This window comes from Berghia stephanieae, chromosome 4, assembly GCF_034508935.2.
Source record: "Berghia stephanieae isolate SIO BIC M18660-M18661 chromosome 4, UCSD_Bste_1.3, whole genome shotgun sequence".
In the NCBI taxonomy this organism is placed as follows: domain Eukaryota; kingdom Metazoa; phylum Mollusca; class Gastropoda; order Nudibranchia; family Aeolidiidae; genus Berghia; species Berghia stephanieae.
In genome coordinates this window covers 67,349,994-67,370,361 of record NC_088363.1, presented here as the reverse complement: position 1 = coordinate 67,370,361, position 20,368 = coordinate 67,349,994, and the positions used below count along the sequence as shown (strand labels likewise).

The window sequence follows — 20,368 nt, the reverse complement described above, 5'->3', positions numbered from 1 at the left end:
TATATAAAGTCACTGGTTAATTGCAACAAATTTTCGACCTCAAAAAGTGGCAGATTCAAGAAATCAATCAAACAAGATATTTTGATTAAATTTCATCATGGATGAAATCATGACAGGTTAAAGAATCGAGAGTGAGCTGGGCTACAGTAGTGTCACCACTCTATTCGAGACAAAACAGGGCAGGATGGGTTTGTGATGTCGTCTGGAGAGAGGGCTGGGTATACTCTTAGTCTTAGACAACAGGCAGATGATGACAGTTGTAAAGAGATTGAGCGATATCCGTTCTTCTGGGATTGACATTGTGACCAATGGGTTTGGTGAGTGAAAGCATAGTCTCTCATCACGGCTAATCTCTTTGACTCTTAAAACTGTTGAGAACAAAAGAGTGAAAAAGTGAATCCAATCTGAATAAGATGTCGGCCTGCAAAGCTGCTTATGCTTGTCAAAATCTATACAGAGCTGCCATATGGTTTTTATTTCAATCAAATTGCTCTGTCTGTGGTGGACTAAGAGCAATGTTACAACAACTGATTTGAGTTTGCCATATACGTGTAAAATTAATGTTGCAATAGTGGACAGGAAACCAAACTTCAGATAGTAATTGCAACTTCGGTTAATCGCAACATTTTCGCTTAACCCAAGTTGTGATTATTGGGAGGTACATGCTGTGTCTTCTATCACCCTGTGTCTGTTTTCCAATTGCTTTTTGTCTTTGTCTTGGAATGAGATTACTTGATTTTGTCCTGACCCTGGCTGGGAGGGAAACAGTCGAATGTATATAGTTTTGGGAGATATGTTTTCCCCTGTAAATCATCTCTCTGTTATGCACTGTTATATTTTATTCTTAACATATGATTTGTAAACATTTGAGTGTATTCCTCTTAGTGGGGACTTGTGCTATTGTCTGGGTGAGACTTTTAGGTGATCTCAAACTAAGTCACTGATAGTGTGCTCTCGGAATCTACATCTGGTCCCTATTTGAACCTTTTCCCCTCGTCTTACTTATTCCTCAAGTCCCTTTAAATGTACATCTAGAAATTTTTACTATCCAATTTTCTTCCTTTTTACTGGCGCTGATATGACCTAAATGTGTTTCAAGCCCCGTAAAACGCTTAAAAACGTAAAACATAAAAACGTTGCGATTGTCCGGAGTGGACTGTACTACCAATGTGTTCAAAATAACTAGTGGTAACCATGATGATTGGCACCATCTCCAGCTGGGTAGGGTTCCTGGCCTCCCAAAGTGGACAGGAAGGTCACTTACTATGTCTTCTATCCCCCTATATCTTTTCTCCAACTTGATCTTTGTCTTTGTCTTTGAATGACATTACTTGGTTTTGTCCTTTCCCGTGGAAAGGGTCCCTGGCAGGCTGGGAAACAGTCAAATTTATAATTGTAGTTTTTTCATTGTAAATCATCTATCTTTTACTACTGTTATATATTGTTATATTTGTTGTTTTTAATGTATAATGTAAGCATTTGAGTGTGTTCTTCTTAGTCGGATCTTGTTCTTGTGTCTGGATGAGACTTTTAGTTGGTCTCAAACTAAGTACAGTCCACTCCAGATAATCTCAAGATTTCCCAAGAAACGTGCATTTTCACAAATGATGATGGTGATAATGCAGTAATAAATATGAGGAAAATATTAATAATGATTATGATGATGATAATAATAATAATCATGTAGTATGATGATTTTATACTCAATCCTTTTACTATCTAATAGTTATAACTTTATTGAAAGTGAAAGCTCTCTCAACATGAGTCGGGAGGCGAATGAACAAGATATATTTTATAATGGAATAGAAAATGAAGATTGGCACTCAGCCTTCGACCTACTGTGTCTTCTATCCCCTTAAATATGTTTTCCAACATGCTTTGTCTTTGAATGAGATAACTTGGTTTTATCCTGACCCTGGCCGGAGTCCTAGTTGGGAGGGAAACAGTCAAATGCATAGTTATTGTTTTGGGAGATGATATTTTTTTTCTTGTAAATCATCTCTCTGTTATGTATTATTATATTTGTTATTTTGAATGTATAATGTGAGCATTTGAGTGTATTCCTCTTTGTTGGATTTTGTGCTTGTGTCCGGATGAGACTTATAAGTGATCTCAAACTAAGTACATTGGCGGTATGCTCTTGGAATCTACATCTGATCCCTATTTGTTCCCAGTTCCCCTATGTCTTACTTTTTCTTGGGTGCTTTAATTGTAATTCTAGAACTTTTTACTATCCCATTTTCTTCCTTTTTACTGGCGCCGATATAACCTAAATGTGTTGCAAGCGCCGTAAAACCCTTTTAAAAAAAAACAAACAAAAACAACGCGATACGGCCAAAATAAGTAATAAAACGATAATTGAACGCATTTAAAGAATATTCACAAAGTAAAATTGTGACATTGAAATAATGATAAGAAAAAGAAGATTGGCACTCAGCCCTCAACGTGAGTCGAGTGGTGATAAGGTCAAAAATAAGTAATACAATGATTACTGAATGTATTAAAAAGAATATTCGCAAAGTAAGATAATGACATCGAATATGCCCACATCATCAGGTCAGTATACAATTATAACAACTAATGACCAATAATCACTAATAAACTAGGTATTTCCCTCATGACGGATACAAGTTATACATGCATGTATTCAATTTACTGTCACTAAAAAAAGCATAAAGAATCCTTGGAAATGATATAAAAAAATAAGAAATTTTGATGCCAATAATTATAACAACAACAACAGGAATAAGAATAATAAAGGTGAATATAACTAAAGTTAAAGTAATGCTTATGAAAATGTTAATAATAAAAGTTCAACATAATATCTGTCAAATAAAGAAAAAATAACAGTTAAATTTTACTGTCTAATAGTTATAACTTTATAATAAATTATTGAAAGCATTGTAAGCGCTCTCAACGTGAGTCGGGAGGCGAATGACGTGGGAAGTGAGAAGCACCAATTGTTTTATCTCCCATCGTGACCAAATTTGTGCGAGGTATGTGCGACGGCGCGCAGCATACCGCAAGACGAACAGAGGGAGATAGCGAAAATAAATCATTAGGAAAAAAAAAACCCAAGGAGTATGAAATCATACTACAACAACAACAATAATAATGATGACGATGATGAGAATAATAATAACTCCCTTGTGCGTGGCATCGTTAAACATTTCATGAAAAAATAATATAGCGAATCCGTCAAATGTCTGATGTCTGATAGTGATACCCATGTCCAAAGTGCGCAAATCGGGAGTTAAGTTAATTATCTTGCCAAGGAAAGAAATCGTAAGTACCAGAAGCAAGGCTCGAACATAGAACTCCCAGGTCTGAAAATAATAATGGTGATGACGATGTCATGATGATGATGATGATAATAATAATAAGAAGAAGAAGAAGAATACAAACAGGACTTTCATTGAATAAAAACGAAAATATAATATGACGAGAGAGACCGGATGTCCTCGACGAACTCCCCAAAGCTGCTGCATCATAAACAACATTGCTTTTGTGTTAGGGTTATCTGAAGAAACTACGACAGGTCAAATATTCCTTTCTTTTTAGTTCAGTAACACAACAGAGATGCCGGATCATTTAGGAAGTGATCAAAGAAAGGTTAAGGAAAGCAGTGATGATGAACAGAAGCCAATTCAATGTGAGTAGTTGAAACAATGACGATAGTAGGGCAGAGAAAAGTTTTCATCCATTCAAATTCAAGTTCAAGTCAAGTTGCCAATTACCAAAAAATGCCAAATGGCTTTGACTTTGACGACACAGTGAATGAATGAATGCTAATGGCCGGCGTTTTGGTTTTAGTTTTGGGAAGCCTTCCGAAAGCTCCTCTTGCAAAGGGAAACAACTCAAATAGTCAAATATCTAGTCCCTCAACTTCTGACCCTAAGAAAAAATCAAACCCAAATCTTAATCAACAATGTCAAAGACTAAGAATAAGAAATTAAGGAATCTTTCATTATAGTCACAAAAATTAGTTTGTTGATACCGCTTTTGAGCTCAAGTAGTAAAGTTACTGCTTTCAAAAAAAAAGAAATTGAAATTGCAAAAAGAGAGGGTGATGTTCCTTAACTAATTTGTCGAGACATTACATCAACAGGAAGCAAGATATTATTTGAGAAATTGAAATAGAAGTAGAAGAAGAGTTTTTGGATCTCAACACATCACATTGCTTATGATGAGAAATTAAAAATACAGTACAATTACTTTATAAACCGAAATTTTGGGGACCTTCTAAACCATTTCGGTTTAAAGACATTTTGGTTTAAAAAGCAAGTTCCCGTTTTGCAATGTTTTTCAAAGGTAACTATTTAAGGAATTTGCTCATTTAATCGCATCATGGGTTTCCCGTTAAATGGAGTTGTTGAATAAATGCCGTCTTCGTAACCATTAACATTTTTTATTTTTTTTATTTTTATTTTTTTCTTTGGGTGTGTTTTAAAAATATTTTTGGGGATTTTCGTTTTCAAATCAAAATTGTTGAAAGAGTTGAGTTCGGGATGCCGTGTATTTTACATTATATCTCCGTCTTGATCAACTTTTTTTTCATCGACTTCACGTAGTATTTTGATTTTAAACTCCAACGTGTAAGCACAGTGCTTTCTTTTAGACATCTTTTAGTAAAATGCAAACCTAAAATAAGATCGAAAGTTCTTGTGCGATAATTGATAATGAATGATGCGCAGCTACTCTGAGGTGAAGTGAAGTAGAAATGAAAAGTGAAAAGGCGTGTAAGTGCTAAGCTGTCTACTACGGGTACACATCTCTCTTTTGTTGAAAAGCCATTACGTTCAAAGACCTAATTACATCGAACCCCCCCCCCCCCCCTCACACACACACACACATTTAAACAAAGTGGAATTGAAATGGCATTTCAATTGTCGTGTTGAAAATCCAGTCAGTTCCAAAGCATCAACACACGAGCGAGAATATCTCGCTTGCGTGATTCTACACCCCAACTCCCCCTCTTTCCTCATTTTTCGCCTGCCAGTCACCCGCTGTCTTCCTTTTCCAGTCTGTGCGATTGTGGTGTTGGCCAAGCCCAAGTGCAGTGATCAGTGATATCTATAGAGTATATGAAGTCCTAGGCAGTGATTGAAGTGTTTACCTAACCCCCACCCCCATCTTATACTTACGCTCTTTGTTTAATATCGCCGGGCATTATTACGTGTGGCCTCCTTCCCGAATTTTTGAAGAAAAATAGAGAGAGAAAAAGGGAAGGTGCTCTCAAGTTGTTTCGGTTTAAAGAAAGTCCTGCTTAGAAGTATTTCGGTTCATCGTAAGAATTAGTACAAAGATAATGAAGAAACTAGTACAATTTATTAAATTCTTTGCGGTTTAAGGTATTTTTCGGTTTAGCTTCTTTCGGTTTAAAGTAATTTTACTGTACTAAGAACTGAAAGTGGCAATCAAAATCTGGTTTCATAATTCCCTTGCTTGATAAATAATATTAACAGATGACTGCTCATTATGAGAGTCAGTTTTGATAGCCAATTGGCATATATTGAAACAGAACAAATGAAATTGCATATTTTAATATCTTTCATGAAGTCAATAATGTCGGCAATGTTTGCTTGTATTGACTATTGCATCTCTAACCGGAGATTTCTGTCTATGAAGAAGATTTTATGGAGTTCAGTTTTCTAATTATTTTGGTCATACGCTTGAATACACTTTTTTTTTTTTTGCTGTGCTGAGACTTTTCTCTACTGCAGCAGATTTTCATTATCATGATTGTTGTCTGCAACAGCCATAAAAATATTCAATATAATTTATTTTCAGCTCTGGATGAGGGAGATATTGCTTTGTTGAAAACTTATGTGAGTATATTATTATTATACTTTTGAATGTTATGTTTAATATTTAATGGGGCAGTGTGGCTCAGCGGTATGGTCTTTGCTTCATACCTGAAAGGTACCAAGTTCAACTGCCCACCACGCTGATGCCTGCATTATTCCAGTCTTCTCTTGGAATAGAACTTTATAAAAACTTTCCCCTAAGAGATGGATAAAGGGAATTTATTATTTATTTTAGACCTGTAAATTCTCAGTCAATTAACTGAAATCAGTCAATTCATCAAATTCAAATATTATGTTAAAAAATAAAAGAAAGAAGGAATTCATGAATCGTAGTCGAATGACTGTAAAGTAATTAGGAATGTTCCACAGCGCTACGCATAGCTCATGGGCCATTTATATTAACTATGGATATATTGCCAAGGCTAAGCGACGCTTTTTAGAAATGCCATGTCTGAACAGATCCCAGTGTATTTTCATACAGCCTTCGCGAAATTATTTTTCCAATTTCCAAACCTGTCGTGATTCCAATGATAGCCAATTTTAACTGAGTCGCTGAGGGATAAATTTCACTGTTTCGTCTTCGCCAAAATTGACCACATTTACCTGGTGGAACATAAATGTATGAATAAGTAAAATATGAAAGTCGGAAGTGCGTTTATGTAGACACTTTCAAATCTAAAGTTCTATGATTGTTACAAGCACATCTCGATTGCCTCACATTGTAAACAAACTGGTTGATCGTTTTTAGTTTCTTCACATTAGAAACAACAATGGTAAGTAGCCTAATTAATTCCCACGCAAGTTAGTTTTCTACCATTGTTTTGCTCAAGCGAGTTTGCTGTTTACTCTTCATTTCGATTCTTTGGATTTTTCCACTACAAATTATGAAGAGGGTCAGTCAATTTTTATAGAGCTCATTTACAGGTCTATTATTTATTAACTGATGCATCACTGTAAGTCAGTGGGTTACTGCTTTCAATCTGGCTTTCTGGAAATGAAAACAATTTGAAAAAGACATTACTTATTGCCTTATGGCCAAAAAACATTCTTCTTTTTTAAGATATATTTAGGGGGTCCCAATAACCCAGTGGACGTATTGAACCCAGATGGGCACATTTTTTTCTGACCTTCCAGCCCACCTAGCAGGGACTGGGTAACTGGATCTGTTAGATCTGATGGAAAGTACTTTGAGATAGACTAACGACCTTTCCAGTTGAAGCAATCAATTGCTACTGTCTGTTTCACATCGCAGAAACTGAAATAAACTTAAGATCTGTGACTTTGGATTATATTCAATTTTTTTTTAAATTTTGATTTAAGTATTTTGTTATGCCTTCCATATTTATTCATTACTTTATTTTTAAGTGTTGCTATTCCCTTTATTTATTACTTGTACTATCTAGGGTGTTGGTCAGTACACAAAATCCATAAAGAGCATAGAGGAAGACATCCAAAATGTTCTTAAAAACGTCAATGAGCTCTCAGGGATCAAAGAATCTGATACAGGTCTTGCACCACCTGCATTGTGGGATTTAGCAGCTGACAAACAAGTTCTGCAGAGTAAGTTTTGGAGTTTTTTTGTGCATTTATTTATTTACTGCCTTATTTTATTACTATTATTTTATTATTGTATGGTTAGGTCGTTTTCAATTTTTAGTGACTGGTAATCTGGTCGTAAATCCTTTCATGTTTCTGGTTTCTCAAAATTGGTTGAGCTCTTTTTGTTGATGTATGACAATCTTTTAATATCATAAATGTCATAAATAAAATTGACTTTTTTTCGAGATCAAATTGTTTGTTTTTATAAAACATTGACAAGTTCCATAGATGATGACATTGATACAAACTGATTTATATGAAAATAGATATTGTGAATCATACAAAGATGCATTTGAAATATTGTTATGTTTTTTATTGTCTTCTCAAGCAAACCAGGGAGGTTCTTTCATTTTGCTTTATATTTTTATTCTTTTATAATTCAGGTGAACAGCCCTTGCAAGTGGCTAGATGTACCAAAATCATCAATGCTGACTCGGACGACCCAAAGTTCATCATCAATGTGAAACAGTTTGCAAAATTTGTTGTTGACCTTGGAGAGCAAGTGGCTCCGACTGACATTGAAGAGGGAATGAGAGTGGGGTATGAAGAATCATTGTGTAATTCAGACATACCAGTCTTTTTTTTTTTTTTGGCAGCATCTTTATGATGTTTTATTACTTTTTCATAATGTCGACAGAATTTTTATTTTTTTTTTTAGAATGGATGAATTTTTAAATTGTTTTTCCTTTAAGTTCAATGTAATTTTACTCCTTTGTCGGTAACAGGTTTGAATGTTGTATAATAAATGCATTCTCTATAAATGTTTGGATCTTGGATTAACTAAAAAATGTAGAGAGGTATATTTTACAGGGAGATAATTGATTTACATTTTAATTGTAAATCTGTGAAGTCTATACGTTGAAGCAATATTCCTATTTATATATAATATATATATATATATTTCTTTGATTCCTATTCACTTTGGCATGTGTGGAGTTGGCAAGGTTTGATTTAGACCTGGTTAAAAGTACTCTCTAACATACCCGTATGTAATGAAGCGTAATGAAAAACAGCATACAACGGTTATCTGAATTGCAGATAAGGTGGATTGGGCTAATTTTGATGGTAATGTATATTTTTCATCTAATGTATTATAGCATGATTTAATATAACAATATCTTTGTTCTGCAGGGTTGATAGAAATAAGTACCAGATTCATATCCCCTTACCACCAAAGATTGACCCAACAGTCACCATGATGCAGGTATGATATTGCAGTTTGTGGAATGCATTCAATACAATCCAGTTTTGAGCTGTGTTTCTAATTATTTTGATGATATAATTGATCAGGATTGGTAGTCACTAGTAGTAAAAAAACTCACTGGAGATATTTTAAGTTTTCATTGATCCGGGGTTGCTGTATCCAAGGTGTACTGTATATAACAATAAGTAAGGGTGATCAATCTTATTGTTTAAAAACTTATTTAAAATTAGCTCTTTGTACCTTTTTTAAGATTCATGAGTTATGATTCATTTATAAGCTGCATAACCACAGGGTTGCTCTAACAAAGAAAGACACCTGTTTTGTAAAGTAAAAAGTACTATCTGGCCTTTTTGCCACAAGTATATCATAATCTCTTTATGTAGCAGGCGGTAGAAGTAATAATGTAAGGTTGTTTTTTGTTTTTTTTTTGTTTTTTTTTAATTGTGGAAATGACAATTCATTAAATATTTACAGAAAGTATAGCTATGTTTAAAAATAAGAATGAATATGAACTAGTAGTAATAGTAAATTACATAATGTCACATAATTGTGATGTATGTTATTTTTGCACTTGGTCTGAGATTGGCAGATGGGCCAATACATTTTTCTACTTTTTGAAAAATTGTAATAATAATCTTCATTGATAATGAGTGTCATTGAATTTTGCTGTTTTTCCTTTTGAATTTGTGGTTGATATTTGGGATTATTTACTTCAGGTGGAAGAAAAGCCAGACGTTACATACAGTGATGTGGGTGGATGTAAAGAGCAAATTGAAAAGTTGAGAGAAGTCGTAGAGACACCATTGTTACATGTAAGTAGTAGTCATTTTGTTTGGGTGAAGTATGACCAAAAAGTGTATTGTTTCTTTTAAAATTTTATCATATCAGCTACTGGGTTATCAGTGTGATACAGTGTGACCTAAAAATTGGGAACTGCTCTAGTCCAGGCAAAATTAAAGGGGACAAATACCTGTATGATTTACCTCTCTGATTGGGGCAAGCACCTAGCTGAATGGGACAAATTTGACTCTCAATTTGGCACTCTTAGGTACCTAGCGAACGCTTCTTTTTATTTACATTCCAAAATTTTTCTTCAACAGAGAAGTCGCACGAAATATTTAGTCATTGATCTTGTTTTTTAGCAATGCATTTATGATTTTAATGGGTTTTTTTGGGTTTTATTTTTGTTGGCTGAGGAAGGGTTTTGAGCCTGAAATGTTCCTTGTTTGGTATTTTGTTCTTTTTTGAAGCTGTTTTATATTCATTTTTGTTTATTATTTTTTACAGTACACAGCTTCCAGTAGCTTAGTATCACTTTGACTTAGATTTAACTTGAAAACATTAGCAACATGAAGTGATGCCTCTAGATGTGAACTACAATAGGTCATTTTATGTCGGGGAAGTGAGGGGGGGGGGGGGGGGGGGGTTATATTAAGAATTTTTTTTTAAAAATTTATTCACACATACATGATTACTTTCTTTGTGTAATTCCTCTAATTTGAATCTCCCTTTTTTTTTCATTTTCATTTCCCAGCCTGAACGCTTTGTCAACTTAGGTATTGAACCCCCCAAAGGTGTGTTATTGTTTGGCCCACCGGGTACAGGAAAAACCTTGTGTGCTAGAGCAGTGGCCAACAGGACTGATGCATGCTTTATCCGTGTCATTGGGTCTGAGTTGGTACAGAAATATGTTGGAGAGGTGAGTGCAAGTATTGGTTATTCAAATGTTGACCTTGTCATCCATTATAAGAATTGAATCAATTGAACAAGCATTGATTTTAATTTTTTCTTTGCAGTTATTGAACTTTTGGATAGAATCATTTTTTTCAGTCAATGAATGTACAAGTTCTTAAGTTGGAAAAAAAAAAGGCTCTCTCTTCCTCCACCCCTACCTCTGTCTCTTTTTCTTTCTCACATCTTCTATCTGATTTTTTTGTTTTTCTTTTTCAAATTCAAAGCTTGATGTTCAAGTCTTGTTTTTATTTATTTTGTTTTAGGGAGCAAGAATGGTAAGAGAGCTTTTTGAGATGGCTCGTTCCAAGAAGGCCTGCATTATTTTCTTTGATGAGATCGATGCTGTTGGAGGTAAGATAATTTGGTTTTGACCAACACAATGGAAGTGAGGAATTGTTTTCAATAAGATATAGTACAGTTCATCAAAAGAATTTAATAATGCCAGTCTTTGGTGGAAATTTTACTTAGTATATATACTTTTATGAAAGATCAACACGATACATTATATTTTGGCCAACCCTCTGACTGTATTGATATTATGATTACAACTTGTATTTTTTAAATTTTTTTTTTTTATCGTTTATCTCCCTCCAGACATACAAATCTTAGTATATAATTGAGACAATTTCCCCTCTTTTGTATACATTTAAATATCATCTTTAAAAAAAGTCTTGTTTGTTTTTTGTTTTGTTTTTTTGTTGTTTTTTTTGTGGAGGATAATAATGTTTAATTTTATGTGTCCTTTGGTTCATCTACACATGTCAGATAGTATTGCCATTTAAAGATGTTACATTCAAGCAACAGTAACACTTAGAGATATCCATTAAAATAAGATTGATAAAAATTTCAATATTAATACAACAATTATGAATTTTTCAAATTACATCCAGATTAAATTATCTTCCAAATGTCTTATTAAAACACCTTTCCTGGTTTTTAGGTCTTTTATTTTTCTCTTGTCAACTGCTAAAGATCTGGCTTAGAGATTGATTATCTTTGGGGAGGGGGGGGGGGGGGGGCTTTATTAACCGTCCAATGATTTTCAAGGCTTCTCAGGACTAATGGCATCATATGGTCAATCTTGTAATAGATATTTGTACTCGTGTTTATGATTCAAAATTACTCTATGTTAACTGTTAACATTTGATTATGTAAGAAAAAGAGTTGATTCTAATAATTGGGGTGGTTGTAACTGTATTAATGGATTCATAGGTTTGAATGATTTCTACCATTTTGGCACATAATCAATCCCCATTAACTTTTGTATGGTTTACTGTTTGACAGGTGCTCGTTTTGATGACGGTGCTGGAGGTGATAACGAGGTCCAAAGGACTATGCTTGAGTTGATCAACCAGCTGGATGGATTTGATCCCAGGGGTAACATCAAAGTCCTGATGGCCACCAACCGACCAGACACACTAGATCCTGCCCTGATGAGACCTGGACGTTTGGATAGAAAGATTGAATTTGGGCTACCAGATTTAGAGGTGGGAGTCATGTAGCATTTGAATGAAGTTTTTTTTTTTTTTCTCTTTCTTCTGTTCTCCAATTTTGTATATATGTATATTTTTGTTTAATCCTCCTTTCCCCCCCCCCCCCCCCCCCCCCCCCAAGATGTTTCAACTTAACACTAAACACTTTAAATTGGTCTATTAAGTATTCCTAATGACTAGCTGTGGACTGGAGGGATTGAAGTAGAATATGAATTTGATCTCAGAACTTCTCTCCCTCCAATCGTGGTGTTTATATTCATTCCTTCATTATTTTAAATTTTTATGGTTTTCAGGGCCGCTCACACATTTTTAAGATCCATGCAAGGTCAATGAGTGTAGAAAAAGATATACGATATGAACTTTTGGCTAGATTGTGTCCCAACAGCACTGGTAAGATTTTGTATATGCTTGTATTTTATTCTCTTCTGTTTTTATCTGTTTAGAATTAAAAATTTATTCATTAAATACTATTCCGGCTCTAGGTCGCCATATTGCACATTATGGCATATTATTATTACTTATTCTTTTTACAATATAAATATATCTATCATGTCTACATAAGAGTCTGGGTTCTTTTGTTGTTGTTCTATTTTTATTTTCTGCCACTATGGCATATTATTATTGTTGTTATTGTTATTATCATTATTATTTATGTTTTGGCAGATGGAGGAAGGGGTTAGTATTCAAAAATAGACCTCCTTTTGTTATAACCTCAAAAGCAGTCCTTGAGAACCAATGGCTAGCTCGATTTCTTTAGGCTTAAGGAGGTATGAGGGGGTAACGACTAAAATCTACCCTTTTACATTTATATTGATCAAACTTATTGTACTTGATTGCAATTGGCTTAAGGACTTTAAAAATAGAGATTATAAATTGAAAAAAAAAATCCGTTACCATGGAAACCAAAATTGTTGGGCGGCCATCTTGAATTTTTTAAAAGACAAAGGCTCAAATACTAAGCTTTGTATTGTAAAAAAATTTGGCATGTATGTTGCTTGTCCTATTATCTAAATCATAACCCAAAGTTTTAGAGATAGGGCTTTTGGTTTTGGTTTTATAGCTGATTTACTGACGGAAGGTTTTTAAATCTTGAAATCAGAAAATAAAAAATCTTTAAAATACATATTAAAATATCCAAAAAAAATTGGGGTATTTTTTTTAGATATATCATGTCTTGTCAACAATATATCCAGGTTTTAAGATTGTATATTGAGAACTGTGGGAAGAGTTAACTTTTGTATATAAAAAAAGAGACGAACTGACAAAAAAACAGTTAAGTTAGAGAAGAGAACATTTTAAAACTATTTTTAAATGGATCTACCCTGATTCAAAATAGGAATTAGCAAATGCTGGGAGATAATTGTTTTTCATTCTTGATTCTATAATTTCAGGTATTCTCTTAGCTTTCTAATGATGTATAACATGTGGATACAAATTTGTTAGAAACTTTTGTTGCTAAGGGTTTTTTTTTGTTTTTTTTTTGTTAGAAGGGGTCTTTTTGATGAACAATGTATAAGCATAGTGGTTGAAAAATCGTTTTAAAAGGTAATCTTAAAATTCTTTTCACTGGTAAAGGAAGGTTAGCCCTAATATCAATTCACATTTGTCATCTGGTCCTTGTTAGTTTTATGGATTATTATTGTAACTTTCTTCTTTTTTTTTTTTTTTATTTTAATTTTTTTTTTTGTTGGACTCATTTTGATATTCATTGTCATTCTATGTCAATCTGGGTACTTTGTGGCTCCTCGCACTAAGCTGCCATCAAAATTTTGTTTACAACTTCATCCTTCTCTGAGCTTATCATGCTTAGCTTGAATATATTTTAATTATAATTGGGTCAATTTAATATTGTCACAAAAGTTATGGGCGACAAGGCAGTAGGATCAAAGTAAGCCAAAAGTAATTGTTTTGTTCCTGTTGTCTGTTTGTGTGTGGGTGTGTTTTTGTTTTCTTGGGGGTTTTTTTTTTTTTTTTGGGGGGGGGGGGGGGGGGTTGTTGTTTTTTAAATTCCTTTTATCCATTTACTTTGTAATTTCCAACAAATTGAATTGCAATTCAATACTATTTTTCTGGTATCCCAACTTTTCCAGGAGCTGAGATTCGTAGTGTTTGTACAGAGGCTGGTATGTTTGCCATCAGGGCCAGAAGAAAGATGGCCACAGAGAAAGACTTCCTGGAAGCCGTCAACAAGGTCATCAAGGCATACGCCAAGTTTAGCGCCACTCCTCGATACATGACTTATAATTGATTTAGATATCTTCTAGCATTGTCCATATTTAAGTCATTGTGTTTGAATTTGTTTTTTTTTTTGTGTGTTTTTGTTGGGGTTTTTTTGGATATGATTGGGGCGTTGTATGAAAGTTAAGATATTGTCTAGTTGAATGTGGTCAGATCATTTGCTTTGTACATACCATAGTTTTCAATTGTCCGTTATTTCATTTTATAAATTAAAGACATCTCAATTTATGCTTCATGTGTCTGATTTTATTTTTGTCTATGTTTGTAATCCCATGATGCTTTGATCAAGCTGCTCGATTTTGTAGGATCAATAATTGACTTTTACCTGTTTATGGTGGGTGCCAACCAGTATAAAATTGCATATTTTGATATGCAATATGTCCAAAATACGCAAATATGAGAAAATTTACAGGATTCAGTCAACTTGGTCCTGAAACTTATTGACAACCATAATATAATATGTCATTGATAGGTTTATAATTGAATGTTTATCCTGTACACATCTGAGTGTGTCCCTTTTGGCTGAGATCCTGTTTCAGATGGTTTCAGATCAGCTTCAAGGATATATGTGTATTACTATTACCTTCACATTTACTTCTGATCTCTTTTTAACTCAAATTTACTATCGGAAACGTGTGAATTCCTCATGGAAAAGTATTCGATTGTATTCCCTTTTTTTTTATGGGAACTCTGGAAAATAGCTGTTTGAACTAGTACCTTTGTCTGACTTTTCTTTGAGTAGTTAAAGTTAAAGACAGGGGTCTCAATAGCTCAGTTGGTAGAGCACTCGCCTCACATACGAAGGGAAAAGTATTGTTCCCAAGTGCACTCAAGATTCTCGTTGGGTGGGGTTCCTGACCTATAGTGGGCAGGGAGGCACTTATTGTGTCTTCTATCCCCCTATATCTGTTTTCCGACTAGCTTTCTGTCTTTGTCTTGGAGTGAGATTACTTTGATTTGTCCTGGCCCTGGCTAGGAGGGAAACAGTCAAATGTATAGTTATAGTTTTGGGAGATTATATATTTTGTCTTGTAAATCATCTCTCTGTTATGCATTGTATTACCTTTTTGTGTTATAGATTTTAATTTGTAAACAATTGAGTGTATTCCACTTAGTGGTGACCTGTGCTTGTATCTGGATGAGACTTTTAGTTGATCTCAAACTAAGTACACTGATAGTGTGCTCTTGGAATCTACATCTGTTCCCTATTTGAACCAATTCCCCTTTGTCTTTGTCTTACTTTTCCTTGGGTGCTTTAATTGTTATTCTTGAACTTTTTACTATCCCATTTTCTTACTTTTTACTGGTGCTGATATGACCTTAATTTATTGCAGGCGCCATAAAACCCTCCAACAAACAAGATTCTCAACTTCTCTGTTACCCAGCAGTGGTTGGCTAGCTTTGGTCTGTTAACGTTGACAGCAGAGAGTACTTTGTGGTAGCCTAATGTACAATTCAAATGATAGCAAACAATTGTTACTGACAATCTAATACTACGAAAACCGAGATATACTCCCTCCCCACAAACCTTATACTTATAGATTTAAAGAACTACTTTTGTATAGTCTTGGATCTCCTCATTAAACAAAAATATATATATTTATATATATATATATATATATATATATATATATATATATATATATATATATATATATATATATATATATATATACAGTGCAGTCCTGATAATTCGAATTGGGTGGGAAAAGCAAATGACTTCTATTTATCAGAATTCGATTTGTCTCCAAACAAGGGAAATAACTAAACCTGACTCCAGGTATCAGGGTTATATTACTCAGTTACCTCCCCTGACAAAAGGGGGGGTTTCCCTCTTACCATTTTCACTTCCGGTACACTGATTAGATTGATGAGCTTTTGTTTTGTTGTTTTCTGTTACATTGCGATTTTTTTTTTTTTTTTGTGAGATCTTAATTTTTCAACTCATCATATATTTTATGAATAAGATCTTTACTTTTAAATTCTTTGTTAAAAAAATTTCCATTTCCCCTCTGTAGTTTATCCGGGCTTGGGACCGGCATGAATACAATGTTCAATGTACAGGAGACATTGTAATAATTGTAGAGAGTGGAGTGGGGTGTGGCCTATGATTGTTCGTGCCGTGTATTGGTCAGCTTGTGGTTATCACTGTGTGTTAGATCTATTTATAACCAACCCCCTTTGTTAGCCAGCGGCCAGCAGACCACAAGTTAGTCTTAGTGATGAGAGTGCGAAAAGGAGAGGGATGACGCGACCAGCTGGTCAATTTGGAGAAAGAAGAGAGAGGGCGGGTGGGACGGAGAGGGAACAACACGCCATTACATGCCTCAGGGGTCTAGTTATTATTATTATTAGTCAGCTCAGTCATTAAAACGCGTGGGAGGGTAGATACGGAGAACAGGCAGTTCGTTATGACCTTCCAGAGTTGTTTTTTTTAGTAATGGGCAAGCACTTGCACTTCGAATAAAGAGAATAACGACTGTTCGAATTCGAATTAACCATGAATGTTTTATATAGAAAAAGAAGAAAATAATTCATTACATCGTATTTTCTTCGATTTAAAAGAAATTCGGTTAATCAGATTTCGAATTATCTGGACTGGACTGTATATATATATATATATATATATATATATATATATATAATATATATATATATATATGTATATATATATATATATATATATATATATATATATATATATATATATATATATATATATATATATATATATATATATATATATATTATATGTTTTTTGGTTGTCATTTAGCCTGGCCATGAAAATATTTTCTTTAAGTGTTGTGAGCGTTGTTATGATCCTAAAACAGAGATTTCATTCCCACATTATTATTTTTTTTTATCAAGAAGGTTCTCTAAAGAAACTCATCTTTAAAAAAATGGGTTTCTTTGTGTCTCTTTGTAGTCTTAGAAATGGGCCCCTGAGAATCTTGGTGGGGTCTTTGACCTCCCATAGTGGACAGGAGGTCACGCTGTGTCTTCTATCCCCTATATCCATTTTCCGAGTTGCTTTCTGTTTTTGTTTTGGATGTATTTGTTTTTATCCTAGTCCTTCACTGGGAGGGAAACTGTCAAATGTATAGTTATAGTTTTGGGAGATGATATTTTTTTTCCCTTGTAAATCATCTCATATATTGTTGCATTTTTTTCTGGTTTAAAATATAGTGGTTTGTAAAATTTGAGTGTATTCCTCTTAGTGGGGACCTGTGCGTGTGTCTGGATGAGACTTTTAGGTGATCTCAGACTAAGTACACTGATAGTGTGCTCTTGGAATCTACATCTTTTCCCTATTTGAATCCTTCCCCTTTGTCTTACTTTTTCTCGTGTGCTTTCAATTGTAAAACTGTAACTTTCTTTAACTATCTCATTTTCTTCCTTTTACTGTCACTGAAATCACCTACATGTGTCGCAAGCACTGTAAAACCATTAAAAACAAAACCCCTGAGAATCCAGAGAGGTCTTTTGCTGTGTTTTCTATCCCTCATATCTTTTTTGCCTTCCCACATTACTCTCTGTCTTTGTTCCAGATTATTAGTCTTGAATTTGTAAATTGTACTTTGTAAACATTTGACTGTATCCTTCATAGCGGGATCTTTGCAGCATTCAGTGGAATCACTGTAGAATTGTCCGTTCCCTGTTTAAAACAGTCTCTTTTGTCCTTTTTCTTTGATGCTTTTAACATCAGATCTGCAACTTTCCTCTTTCATCTTCCTTTTTACTGGCATGGAAATGACCTAAAAGTGTCGAAAGTGGTCTTACTCCAACTTCATGTTTTTTTTACTTTAGCACCAAGTAATGCAGTCATTAAATTGTACTTGGATGAATCTTTTGTAAATATTCCAGTCCAGACCACCAGTAATTTTTTTTTTTATTTCAACAGCTTTAAGTGAGTAAACTAAAGATAGTAATGGAAAGGGATAATTGATTTTGATTTTCCTCTTTATTTTTTTATTTTTCTTCTTTTTTTTCAACAAATCAATTAAAAGTAATGTAAATGTTGCTGCTCGAAGCGGGAAGAAATAAATAATGAATGAAACACTACAGATGAATGAGATAATGTCACATTATCTCATTCATCTGTATTGTTTCATTCATCCTGTTTGTTGATAAAGGGGAAACACAAAACGTCCATTTTATCTGTTTTTGTAATTAAATTGAAGCTTACAAGTCTCATAATCTAGCAGTTATCTGACACCAAGGGCAGCATTACTCTGCCGCACAGATACAACACTTTTTTTTTTTTTGGTTCATATTGGTTTTTAAAAAAAAGAATACTTCAAATATCGATTAAGATGATTCCCAACTTGTCAAAATTATCAAAACTGATACTAATTTTTAATGTTCAGGTTTGAGACTTTTTGACAAAGTAGGGGCCATTTTAATCAATAATTGTCAGGACCAGTCACACGATCGCATAGATGCATGCACTTCAGATTTTTGGGGGATTAAAAAAAAAAATCTTCAGTCTCACAACAAACCATTCATCAATAATGAGAAGATTTGAAAGAGTGTGTATGAAACAGTGCTGGACGACTCTTGAAAGAAAAATACATACTAGGTTTGGGGAAAAAAATCAGCCTATTAAAAAAACAAAAACATCCAATGATTTTTTGTGATGGTTTTCTTCTTTTTTTTTCTTGTATTTTTCTTTCTTGCTTTGTCTGGCACTGTTTCATACACACTTTTTCAGATCTTTATATTACACCAGTGCCTGCTCCCAAATTTGTCACATGAATAATGAGAGGTTTATGCAATTACACCTATCGGGTTCTGTTGCATTGTATAGAAAGTAACAAATTGCCTACTTATTGTATAGACCCTTAATATCGTGGAGTGTTTCCTGGTCAAATACTGGGTGGGGTTCCTGACCTCCCATAGAGGGCAGGGCGGTACTTACTGTGTCTTCTATCCCCTGTATCTGTTTTCCAATTGCTCTTTGTCACTGTCTGTTTTGGAATGAGATTACTTAGTTTTGTCCTAACCCTGGTCGGATTCCTTGGCTGGGAGGGAAATAATCGAATGTATAGTTATAGTTTTGAGAGACACTTTTTTTCATTGTAAATCATCTCTCTGTTGTGTACAGTTATTTTTTTTTTTATTATTCTTAACATGTGATTTGTAAACATTTGAGTGTATTCCTCTTAGTGGGGATTCCTGCTGGTATCTGGGTGAGACTTTAAGGTGATCTCAAACTAAGTACACTGATAGTGCTCTTGGAATCTACACCTGTTCCATATTTGAATCATTTCCTCTTGTCTTACTTTTTCCTCAAGTCCTTTTTAATTGTACATCTAAAATGTTTTTACAATACAATTTTATTTCTTTTTACTTGGGCTGATATGACCTTAATCTATTGTAAACGCCGTAAAAACCCTTAAAAACAAACAACATTTCCTGTCAATCAAATCGGACATCCATCTATAGCATTGACTTACTAATTCATACGTCGATGATCTACAGTTATTGGTTATTGGATAGAGGGACCACAAAAAGAAAAACACAATAAGACAAAACAAAACAAGACTTCAACCAAATTTTAAAAAAAACATGTATGTGAATGGATTGAGTCACTTGTTATTATTATCCCATTAAAAAAACAAACATAATATTTAATACTGTATTATTCATTTTATTGTTTTATGGATTAAAAAAAAATCTATGGATTCACAATAAATGATTTCATGGATGCTCGCGTTTTGTGTGTGTGAGAGAGAGAGAGAGAGAGAGAGAGAGAGAGAGAGAGAGAGAGAGAGAGAGAGAGAGCTTTATTATGCTTGCACGTGTTAGTGTAATAACCACAAATTTGATTTTAGGACCAAACGGTGATTATGAACCAAACGTGAAATGAACAATTATTAGTGAAATGGGATTGTCAAAAATAATGAAATGTCTATAATGATGGTGATGATCATATGCATTATGCATACACATTTATGTAACGTGTTTCCACAATTTCGTAAATGCTCAATGTTTCACTTACACATTCATGCACACATCAATCATTTGGCACCAAAGTTTCATTTTATACAGTGAAGGCCAAATATTTTATTTTAATACACTTATACTACCCTTCTCTGTCGATAGCCAGGTACTTATTCACACCTAAGTCGAGAACGATATTGCGCGTAAAAAAAAACATTAGCCAAAGAAGCTCATTCAGGGCCGGAGTTAACTATCCCTACTACCCAATCTGACGAGACATAATGCCTCAAATATGCTCAACGTCGCTTGTCTTCGTTACAACACAATATATTTTAATATGGCATGATAAC

The 20,368-nt window shown here is 34.0% G+C and overlaps 1 protein-coding gene across 1 annotated transcript; it reads left to right on the top strand.

Moving 5' to 3' along the window:
* The first annotated feature begins 3,438 nt into the window (after positions 1 to 3,438).
* LOC144971084 (26S proteasome regulatory subunit 7) lies at positions 3,439 to 14,303 on the top strand. The gene is made up of 11 exons (XM_078911436.1): positions 3,439 to 3,652; positions 5,791 to 5,828; positions 7,211 to 7,367; positions 7,790 to 7,946; positions 8,538 to 8,610; positions 9,327 to 9,422; positions 10,145 to 10,309; positions 10,608 to 10,695; positions 11,629 to 11,831; positions 12,131 to 12,227; positions 13,928 to 14,303. The coding sequence occupies exons 1-11, from the start codon at positions 3,580 to 3,582 to the stop codon at positions 14,083 to 14,085; spliced, it is 1,305 nt and encodes a 434-aa protein (XP_078767562.1). The 5' UTR covers positions 3,439 to 3,579; the 3' UTR covers positions 14,086 to 14,303.
* The last annotated feature ends 6,065 nt before the right edge of the window (positions 14,304 to 20,368 follow it).

Excerpts from the sequence above, each read along its gene's own strand:
- LOC144971084 (XM_078911436.1), top strand. The coding sequence starts at position 3,580 with ATGCCGGATCATTTAGGAAGTGATCAAAGAAAGGTTAAGGAAAGCAGT. Across the intron at positions 8,611-9,326 it reads CAACAGTCACCATGATGCAG|GTGGAAGAAAAGCCAGACGT; the intron begins GTATGATATTGC and ends TATTTACTTCAG. Across the intron at positions 10,696-11,628 it reads TGAGATCGATGCTGTTGGAG|GTGCTCGTTTTGATGACGGT; the intron begins GTAAGATAATTT and ends ACTGTTTGACAG.